The sequence below is a fragment of the Amia ocellicauda genome, chromosome 20 (assembly GCF_036373705.1).
Source record: "Amia ocellicauda isolate fAmiCal2 chromosome 20, fAmiCal2.hap1, whole genome shotgun sequence".
Taxonomy (NCBI): Eukaryota; Metazoa; Chordata; class Actinopteri; order Amiiformes; family Amiidae; genus Amia; species Amia ocellicauda.
The window spans coordinates 11260242-11271610 of record NC_089869.1 but is presented as its reverse complement, the minus strand read 5'-3'; the positions used below and the strand labels follow the sequence as shown (position 1 = coordinate 11271610).

General features: G+C 42.8%; 1 protein-coding gene across 2 annotated transcripts; it reads left to right on the top strand.

Annotated features, from left to right (window-relative positions):
* Positions 1-375: 375 nt before the first annotated feature.
* Positions 376-10183, top strand: myoz1a (myozenin 1a). 2 transcript variants are annotated; one of them, XM_066693476.1, is made up of 7 exons: positions 376-497; positions 613-628; positions 2716-2800; positions 5986-6176; positions 7314-7578; positions 7750-7933; positions 8719-10183. In XM_066693476.1, exons 3-7 carry the CDS (start codon positions 2725-2727, stop codon positions 8951-8953), a joined length of 951 nt encoding a protein of 316 aa, XP_066549573.1. In that variant the 5' UTR covers positions 376-497; positions 613-628; positions 2716-2724; the 3' UTR covers positions 8954-10183. The 2 variants fall into 2 exon arrangements, with proteins under 2 accessions (XP_066549573.1, XP_066549574.1); XM_066693477.1 differs by lacking the exon at positions 613-628.
* Positions 10184-11369: the final 1186 nt, after the last annotated feature.

Here is an 11369-nt window from a genome sequence, read left to right as displayed (position 1 = left end):
TACAAAGTAGGAGCCCAAGTGAAAGCACACTGGGAACACTGGTGGTACACTAGGAAAACACGGGGCAGATGAGACACTAGAGGAGAATGGCAAGCAGAACCCTAGCAAAGGTGCAAGATGACCACTTTCATGCATGAACACAGAGGGACAAATCCAAAACAGTCAAGTGCTGGGACCCTATCGCCACAGAGAAAGTGCAAATATAGTCCAAGCGTGATAACTAACGAAGGGCAAGGGATACACTAATTAGTTTTCTTTTGCCTCAGTAAAGGAAGCCATCTGATCATCCGTACTCCCTCTCTCTTCCCCTCTCTCTCTCTCACTGCCCCCTGGTTCTATATATAGGGCTGTGATGCATTTGCAAGAAAGTATCAGTCTCCTGATCTCCCTGCACTTTGCATCAGCACTTTGTGCTGTGCAGACCCCCAAGGACCGGCCATCCAAACTCTTGCCTGGACAACGACAACACCCTGTGATGTAGAGAGAGAGCCTTGCAGGTCAGAAGGAACCGGGGACTTTGCACATTTTGTGGCGCCACTTATTCGTAAAACTTTGTTGCGGTCTTGTTTTCAATTTTGCTACCGCTTTCACCTTCCATTTTTTCATTTGAAGGATTCCCAAATCTTAGGTAAGTAGACTTCAAGAAAGTCCCGTGTGTATTCGGTGCATACGCTAGCCTTGCAGCCTACAGGAGAGGCAAGAAAGGAAGAGTAGAGACAGTCATCTTGTGAAGACTAAGGAGGACAAGGGTTTCTGCTCCTCAAATAGCAAAGTAGACTCACTTATTCTTTTTCATTTTTTTTTTTTGTTGTTTTTATTTTTTGGATTCACTTGGGAATTTGAAAGGTGCCTGCAGGCAGGTATGTGTTTTTCTCTTTAAGCACATGTCTTACTGTGCAGATAGGAGCTGAGAATTTGCTGACCTCCCAACTCTGCTCGCTGCTACAGATTTATATAGCCTGCTACGCCAGGAATACCCATCTGGAGGTAACCTGAGCCTGAGGGAGCTGGCCTGCAATGATGTTACTGCAGGCTTTCTCTCTCCACTTGGCATTGCCCATTGCATTCTGGGCACAAATTTGGGGGAGTTTCTATAAATCTAAGGCAACCTGTGTGCATGTGTGGGTGCACACGCATGTAGGTGTGTGTGAGAGAGTGTGCAGTGCGGTAAGCATATCTCTCTATCCACAAACAGAACCCATATCGCTAAAGGTCTTGCTTTAATACGAAAGTATAAAAATAGATCCCCCAGAAGATAGAATTACCTTAAAGTCAATGCAATGCAATACCCCAAAAGTTTTAAAGAAGCACAGATCCTGCTATGTAATATTGTACTGTCAAATCCCAAGGATCTAAAAATCCCAAAACAGCAAAGCACAGCTGTAGAACTGGAGATAATGCAGTGGATATTGCATATATTTTTATATTGGATATTTATATAGTTTTGTCTACGTGTGTAAAAGGACCCAATTGAATACTGTAAAGTCAACACCTTAGTTCCACCAAAAAGTACAGCGGGGCAGCACATATTGTAACATTTAGAAGCGTCTATCGAAAGTGTTATTCCATAGAACAATCACTGAATGGCTTCTGTTTGACTTTAAGGAATTAAGATATTTTTGTGTTTTTTCCTACCTGTATTGTGAAACAAAAAAGCAGAAACAAACAAGACTCCCATTGCAGATCTACACAGACAGACCTGTCAAGGCAGAGTGATGCCAACTGTGGTGCTTTTCTGGACTGGTTCATCGGAAAAAAGCAGCTTGTGGAAAACTGCTATTTTTGTTGACTCAGGAATAAAAGTGATATTGGAACACAACTTATTTTTAGGTCAGCATATATCCCTGCCCGTTATTCCCATTCTTTTCCTAAGCAATTTCACAGATTCTTCCATTTTCCTATAAACAGACGAGTGACTTCCTGTTGAGGTTCTTGTCAGGATTTAGGGCTTTCAAACCCAGTTCCATGTCAAGTTGTTTGTCCAACTGGAGTACTCAGTCACTAAATCAGTTTGATTATTTTCTGACTGAGGCTTTTTATAGTTTTTTTGTTGTTGTTGTGGTTGCTGTTGTCGTTACAGTTGATAGCTTAAAATATATATTTGACTCAAGATGCAGGACCCACAGAACTCTTTGGACCTCAAAGAGCAGTGTAATATTAATCCAGGACACCATGCAATGAGAACGATGCAATTTTACAAGAGTGGGCTTGGGATGCAATCCAGAAATCATGGTGGCCGGCTCAGAAATGGAGTGTGACACCCCTGCCCAACGCTGCCATTGTCTGCCTTAAACCACATCACCCAAACAGTAAAATGCTAGGAACCCCCTTCACTCAAAAAGGGACAGCCATACTGCTATGTGGAGAGCCTTGACTTTCCAAAACTTCCCCGTCCTACAGATCGGAGATGCTGAATGTGAATATGGTTCTGACAGCTGTTCTAGTCTGCAGGCATCGGTGCTGTTGCCTTATAAAGCCGGACATTAAATTCAAAGGTTGCTGTTTCTGTGTGGAGCCACATGGGGGCAGCTACCTAATAGTAATGTTTTTAATGTTGTCCTAGGGATCCCATGTTTGTGTTGGGAGTTTACATAAGGGGGGAGGGTTAAAAATGATTGCAGAAAAACATGACAGTGCTGCACAATGAGGAGACATCACTCAGTCAACATCTCAAAGTGTTAAATTGAATAACTATGAACTGTCTCTGTTTCTCAGGTTGCAGTCATGCCTCTCTCAGGGACCCCAGCCCCAAACAAGAGGAAAAAGTCCTCTAAGATCATTGCAGAAATATCTCAGGAAGGTAAGTCTTCTACCATCATGGAGGTTATGGGATTCTGTGTGGGAAAGTGTGAATAAATTAGTCCCTCTTAAAAGTGAGTCGACAACCATTTTCTATTGTTTATTATAAGGCATGTAGATGTTTAGAACACCTATCAACTATAGGGATGGAGGGAAGTGCAGTCCAAAACTGAATGGTGCTTGAGTATCTTTTCTATAATATGAAAAAGCTGTTTTCTGATTAGATATTCACATCTTTATTTTGATCACACTAAACCCATGTAAAAACGAGCCATTACCATTATCTCCAACCCTGGTCATGGACAGCCCCAAACCACATACTTTTTCAAGGTCCCTCCTAAATCACCAGATACTAAAGATTGGGAACAAAGTTAGTCTTGGCTTAGTTACCAAATTGGATCAGTTCATGAGAATGATGTGTTTCCAAAGTCTTTACAAACTGATGCTTTAAGTTTGACCTATAAAACCTGAATTCTCCAGGACCAGGAGTTTGAGACCTTTGCTTTAGACAGGACTATTTTGTTTGCAGATGAGACCGAATCTATAACCACACAGGGCACTGCCAAATACCAACTGCCTAGAATCGGAAAAAAGTGTGACACAACACTGAGCATAAAAGAGAGCACAGCTCCAGCATGGGAGAAATAGATAGCTTGGCCTTTGAGTATCAAGCAAAATCTGATCTGTACAGCAGAAGTAGTGGGGGGAAGTCACACATGCTATTTCATTTTTCTGCGGGGGGGTGCGTATGTGTGTATTTGTGGGGGGATGCTCATTTTACTATAGCTGGAGTCTGTGACATCCGTCCAATTATTTTAATTCAATCGCCACTGAAACAAATCACCCTTCTGCCGTCAGTGGGATTGAGTATCAGTGACTTTTTTGACTTGATGTCAGAGGACGAGCTCTTTGACGTCAAACGAAGCCAGGGTTAGTCGCTGTCCGGTCTTCCAAAGAAGTAAAGAAAGCTTGGCATCCTTTTAAAGAAGTGATACAGTTTCTTGGCAGAGATGGAAGAAACGGCCCATTTTTCAGAGATGGACGTTTAGGTTTGTATGCGGTTTTGTGCCTACATCGAAGATGTCCTCACATATAGAGAGTCATAAGTGCTGACATCTTTTATCTTGGAATATAAGAACTAGTACAGAAGGGATAGTCAACCATCAGTCCCTCCAACTCATATTCTGCCCAGGAGTTTGGGCACCACCAGCTTTGATTAGAAAATAATAAATGTCATGTTATAGCTTGAATTAAAGTGATGAATTGTAAGGGCTGGAATTTGATCCTCCTGCAATGAAGTCTTAACTATAATGTGTTTCTTCACAATCTCTATACAAAATAAAACACACTATTCAGTCACAAAATAATTCCCAGCCAAGGTTTTTTAAGCCATTCAAATCTAATAAAGGAAGCATTATTTAAACTAGAACAGACCGTTAGCCTCTCAGTACAGTCAGGTGAAGTTTTTTTTTTGTAATTATGTCGTATTGAAAATGCAGCACATCGTCAGGGTTATTTGTAACAGATTTATATTTCTTTTTGGACGAGGCTCTGTCACAGAGTCAGGGCCCTTGTCAAGTAGGTTTTGGCGTATGAACCGAGCTCCTAGTCACACAAGCCATTTGTTTTCCTAAACTAGTGCGGTTCGGGCCTCTCAAACTGTGCAGCTCGCAGCGCCAACACTTCAGTTCCCTTCAGTTCCTTTCCAGTTTCTCCTTCACACTCGGGAAAGTCGTGCACCTCGACAGACACAGCAAAGCGCGTCTGAACAGAAGGACGACTTTAACACCAGAGCTGTGCTGCCAGCACCCGCTCTAAAGCTTGGCTTCCAGATCCAGCCAATAGAAACAATTCACACCCGTGCGCCGCGTGAGCATATGAAGTTTGTTTGTCGATTAAAGCAGCGGAGGGAATGATTTGTTGTTCTTTGAAATTGCGAGATGTTATCCTGGTCACTTTTGTGTGGGAAAACTCATAGCTTTACCATGGGTTTCTTTTGCAGTTTCTTCTCCTTCTCCTCCTTGTTCGATTTCTCCTTCTTCTTCTTCTCCTTCTCCTTATTTATTACCGAATCACATAACAAATTACAATAAGTGCAAATAAATAAATAAACGTACAATGAAAAGGCAACATAAATGAACTATGATCAAGTGAGCAAAATGGTAGATCAGTAAAAGTGATGGTCATAGTCAGATCAGATCTACATGCAATGGTGTTAAAACTAAGCATGATTAATGTTTATGCCAATCGGCCTTGGATCGCCATGCTTTCCCACGCCTTCGCCAACAGTGCGCAGTGTGAGGTCAGGCCATAACTTCCACCACTGCCCGCCCATGCAAATACGATGAGGTAAGCAGACTGGTGAGGAAGCATTGTATTGCCCGCCTTGACATTTCCTATGAGATCATCGAGGGCATGAGTCAACAAACCTCTGAACCTCCGTGAGTGGAACTGAATTAACAAAGCAATCAAATCCAATCAATCGGATTAAAACATAAACAAAACCCCTGGACCACTGAGCCTCGATTTCAGTTTCAGTCCGGCTCAGCGTTGACTGAAAGAGCTGTCTGTTCTGGTTAAGGAAGTGTGAATATGTATCAGCGCCTGCGATAACTTACAGGCGAGGTCAGATGAGCTCACCGTTGTTTTACACAGTGGCCCGTGGGGGGGAAGTTTTGCGAGCTGGGAGGCAGCGTGTAGGGAAATGAGAGCAGCAGGCACTATCTGATCAACATTATCGCCCACACACAGGCGAGAGATAAGAAATCGTAGTTATTCATCACATGAGAAGAAAGGAAGTAGATAGTATTGGCCAGAAATGTTTGTTTGGGTTTTACATTTCTCCTTCTTTTTTGATTAACAGCCTTATAGATTTGAGATTCCAGTTTAAATAAGTAAGCAAATGAAAGGAACTCGTTTTTTTATGTACTAACAAAAAGTACATAATCAAAATGCCTGGAATGAAATGCTCTAGGGACTTTTGGGAAAGTAAAGGAGTGTGGGTTCAAGTTTTCAGTGTGATAGGAGGTCAGATCAACATCAATGAATGTCTTCATCCTCCTTGCCTTCTCTAACTCATGAATTTGTCTCACAAACTGTAATCTTTATGGGGCCACCATAAGCTTTACGGTGGACCGTCCTTTTGACTGTGTTTGATTCTCTGTGTGTGTGTACTTTCATGGCCAGTCCTAGAGCAGACCGAGCCAGAGTCATCCAAGCTGAACCTGGGCAAGAAGATCAGCACCCCCAAGGACATCATGCTAGAGGAGCTGTCTCTGCTCAGCAACAAGGGCTCCAAGATGTTCAAACTGAGGAAGAAGAGGGTGGAGAAGTTCATCTGGGAGAACAACCCTGACCTCTTTAACCCCGAGTCAATGGTGAGGGAGGAAAAGAGGAGAGGAGGAGGAGGAGAGGAGGAGAGGAGGGGAGAGATGGAAGCAGATACCACACACACAAAAACACTCGCCTTTTTTGAGCAGAGTAGAGGAAGTCTCTTTTCCCAGCATCTGGCCATGATTATTAGACTCACTTTATTGAGTGTAGGTGGCTCCAAATAATTGCCATTTGGCGGGCGGTATTCAAATGCTTTTATGTATCTGTATTTTAAGCACATTTCCTTGTGCTACCTAAACACTACCTAAAAGTTCCTTTTGAAAATTAGAGTGATAATATGTGTCTGCCCACAGTCACAGCTGTGGAAAATGTATGAATTTGGCCTTGTTTCCCCCTTCCTATTCTTTGTTTTTTGTGTTTGATCAACTTCTCAACTGCAGCAAAATCACAGTCACAGTGGTTTCTAATACAAAAGGGCTATTTATCGCAGTCAAGTCCCACTGTAGTTCCTTCCACATCACCTCCAGAGAACTGGAGCACATGCAAAATCCTCAACATAAATCAACACAAATTATAGTAAAAGGAGACGCTCTCACAATACAATCATAAAGGCTCTTCTTATTCTCAAGAATGAATCCTTTTCCATGAAGATTCATACAATTCAGTCAGCAGGAGCCAAATAACACTCCCAACCTTTTGGCAAAACAGCCTTTGTCAAGAGTAAGTCTTTTGGATCTTACTTAAAGTGCATCTTCTTTTGCTACAATTTATGTCTTAATTAACAGATGGTGCTGAACTGCACTGGCTAGCATTGCCAAAATAGGTCTTTTTTTTTCGAAATGATTAAATCTAAAGTCAGGATAGTCGCAGCCACAGAAGTGCATATTCCCCACTGTGCAGAATATAAAATAAATTTAATTAAACTAAATACAATGCCTTTCAATCCAGTTGGGTCTTGGGCAGCATATGGCGCTCTCTGTCAATGAAGAACCTTAACCTTGTGGACTCTCGTCCTCTTCGAATATGTGCCATTATGTGTATATTTCAGAACTGTTGCAGAACAGGAACAATAAACACTGTGAACCGAGACTGCCCTCTATAGCAGATAGACAGAAGCGTGTTGTGACAGGTGTCCCATGTAATGCTGGGTTGCTGTGTCTCTGTGTCACCTGTCCCTGCAGGAAAACTTCCACAAGCTGGTGCCCAGCCTGGGGGGGGAGATGCAGTCGGGGCTCAGCATGATGGACGTGGGTGGCCATCTGGTCAGCGGGCAGATGGTGGGCCAGATTGGCGGGGGCAAACTCATGCACCCTCCTGTCCCCCCTCCCAAACCTGGAGACCGTAGCAAGGGCTTTGGGGCAGGGGCCGGGGGCGCCGGGGGAGCCGGGGGCACCGGGGGAGCTGGCGCAGGTGGCGTCGGTGGCACTGGGGTGATTGAAGGACATGGTAGGTATTCCTGAAAACATTTTCCAAGTTTCTGGGTCTTGAATGGAAACAGTGTGTCTTCTGTGTCTTGAGGAGGCAAAGTGGAGACAGAAAAGAGGTGAGCAGTGGAAAAGGATAATAGCAGCCATAGAACGCCTTTACATTTTCTGCCTTCCCCGTCTCTCCCCCCAGGTGTCTCTGGTGGAAAAGGTGGGGACAAGGGCAGATCGAAGACAAGGGTGGAGATAGTGAAGACGTACATATCTCCATGGGAACGGGCCATGAAAGGGAATGAGGAACTGACGGCCACCATGAGATTCAGAATGCCAGGACCCTGCTCCAAGGACGACCTGCCCAAATACAAGTGCTTCAATAGGTACTTGCTAGCACCCCCTATATGGTGGGGTGTGCAACTGCTACACCTTGCTGAAGATCAAAAATAAAGACAGGGATCATTTAGTTATGGGATATGAGAAGTAGCAAGATGGTAGGAATTCAGTTGAATCCAAAAGCAGTGATCCCATCTGTCACTGTTTCATTCTGTAAAAGCTACTGTATAATGCCATGCTCTGCTGTAGTAAACTGACTGTTATTATGCATTATATATTTTTTTTATGTATGGTTTCAAACTGTAATTTATTATGTACATGCTACCCCCAGCCCAAAAATGTAATTCTTCTTATTTATTAATGTATTTTTATAGGTTTACAAGAGTGAAATATAATCAGTATCCGATACTATATTTACAACATAATACTAGATTACACAAGTGCTTACATAAGGACACAAATACTAACGCTGCATTACAATTAATAAAATGCCAAGCACCAAATCTAAAATACCAAGCCAGAGCTTACATCTCAGTAGCTGCAAAACATTTTGTTCCAGAGCAGAATTATGAATGATTTATCAGTGTAAAAACATGTTAGTTTTGCAAACTACTTTACATGTGGAGCAGGGTCACTTGTGAGAGACATCAGATGAGGAAATTGAGTGAAATGAGGAAACTGGGAAGTTAGTAATGACATTTGAACTCTGTGGAATATACGATCTGGTAGGAATTCAGGTGTGCTCTGAGGGGCTCCTGTCAGTTGAATGCATTGAAAACTGAGAGAGAGAGTGTTGAGAACCCCCTTTCCCCTCTTTCCTGTGCTTCTACAGGACCGCCATGCCCTTTGGGGGCTACGAGAAGGCCTCTAAGCTGATGACGTTCCAGCTGCCGGATATTGACATGGCCCCCGAGGAGCCAGAGCAAGCGGTGGTCTACCATCAAGACCTCGCTGCCCGGCCCTCTTTCAACCGCACGCCCATTGGCTGGGTGGGCAGCGGGGAGCCCAGCCAGGTCACTGTGGAGCTGGACACCATGCCCTTCGATGGGGAGACAGATGACCTCTGAGGCACCCGGCCCTGGACACGGTGTTCTCGTCAGTCCATGTACCCACACACTGACACTCACACAACTTGCTCCTCTGTTAAGTTTTGCCTCGGTCAGTTTCACAAAGGCCGAGACCGATGATGGTAAAAAACCCATTTTGGAAAGCTGCCAGCCACAATTGGAGCCGTATTAAACCTTTTTAATGCGTGCATGTGGTTTGAAAAAAGCACATACACACACACACATACATACATACACACAGACACACAATATATCCAAAGACCCTAGATTAATCTAGGCTATCCCTGCCTCTTTCTTCTGAATCAGGAGTTTGAGAGTGTTAATCTGAACTAATACATAGTGCCATGCTGTATTAAAATGAACACCCTCCAACTAAATTGTGGGACTGTCCAGTTGTCCTATCATACTTTTGCACCTATGGTATACATGTTAGCCTTTTGCAGGAGCATCTGCATAAGGTCCAGCACCATACCCATAGCCAAGCAACATCATACTGTGGTATTTGTGTCTGCTCCCATTTGTGCTTGGTGTTTTTCCCCTCCCTAGGTGTACTTTCACTATGACTGTTTATTTTAATATGGCATGGCTCTGTATCAGCTATGATTTATATTTTCAAATGTTTGTTTTAAGTCCTGAAACCCAAAGAAGGATCCACCAACAAACTATGAAGTCACCAGCAAACCTCTCCAATATCCACACCCACATGCACACACATATATATTTCAATGAATGTCTATGTGCTTCGTGTAGGACCTTTTCCACATGGGATAACATGTCCATTTCTGTAGAAGAACTTAGCGCGATAACACATAATTGTGACTGCGATAACTATACTGGTAACCATAGGAAATAAGAATGAGATGGAGAAAACATTGAGGTTGATATTATTTACATATAATAATAATATATATGTACTTTGTTTTCTGTGTTGCACTTTAGAAGTGGAGTTCTCTTCCATTTGAACAATTTGGGTGTTCTATATAGGGCTGGCAATACAACTTACTGGTGATAAAACAGAATCGTATTAAGAGGTAGTGTAGCTCCAAGACCAGTCAGTGAGACAGCCGAGCCCTCTATGTGACAAGCACGCACACACACACACACACACACACACACACACACACTCACACACTGGCTGGTATTTCCAACTAGCTGCTACAGTAGAATTCACCTCCTCCAGAAACATTACATACTATGTTTTCTTTAATGTAATAAACCTTCTCAAAAGTATCCCTCATGTTGTTTTTTTGTGAGGTGAGCAGAATATACATATATGGTATAGGGGGTGCTGCTGATTAGTTTAGTCAGTAATCCCAGTTTCCTAATCCAGTCTATCCTCCACAGTCTTGTGGCTGCTTATTTAAAACACCTTAATCAAATCACGTATCTTGTATTAAATAGTGGCAAAACTAATGTGTCGACTTCAGTCTGTTGAGGTACTTGGAGCAACAGCCTTTAAACTTAAAGGGAAAGACTGAGGGGACTTAATTTAGGAAGCCTGATGCAGGTAGCCAGAGGATATAAATCACTTTATTTGTTTGTTTGGTTTGTCCAAGCTCTCTGTTGATGAATTAAACTCTTAATTCGCTTAATTGTGCTAATCGTTTGCCAGTTGCTTTAATTATTTCAGCACCCAAACAGCTGGGGATTTGAAATGACTTTGGCAAGTGAATAAGTGACTTGAATTATACCACTTTTGACTGTCTGGACACATAAAAGGGGTGTGATAAAGACTAATAATAAAGAATTATTAGTTCAATTAAGGGATCAGTAAAGTAACTGAGCACTTAGCTGGAATGATAAGACACTGGGGACCAGGACTGGGAAACCCAAGCTTAATGTGATTCCTTTCTTCTAAGAACTACGATCTGGAAAACTGTGAGCTATAAATGAGTCATGTAACTTCCCGGAGTGATAGGGCTCACTGTATACAGTGGGTTAAGTCACATACACTACACCAGCACTCATGACAAATGATGGATAGATCTAGTGCAAACAAAAAGAAAACACACACACAAAACTTCTACCAACAAAAGCAGAATTCTTGGGGAGAAAAAAACATTTTTTTGTTTTTGATCCAAAAGTCATGGAACTCCCAAGAGTGAGATTTTAACTGAGAACTGGTCATCAAAAACATACATCTCCCGAGTGTTGGGGACAGGTCCCCCCCGGTGCCTAGTGCACATCAGTAATCAGACGTGGGAAAAGGTGCTTCTAAACCTGCCACCGAATGAGCAAAAAGCTGTAAAGGATTTTTCATCAGCTTAGGGCCAAGTATGGTGAGACACAGCTGTCTAATGACCCACAAGCTGATCTGCACCAAATGAGTGGTGTGTCTGCTTGTTCTTTTGCAATCGCATTAGACAAATCAAGCACACTCGGACTGTGATTGTACACCAGCACGTCAGTTTCTTAG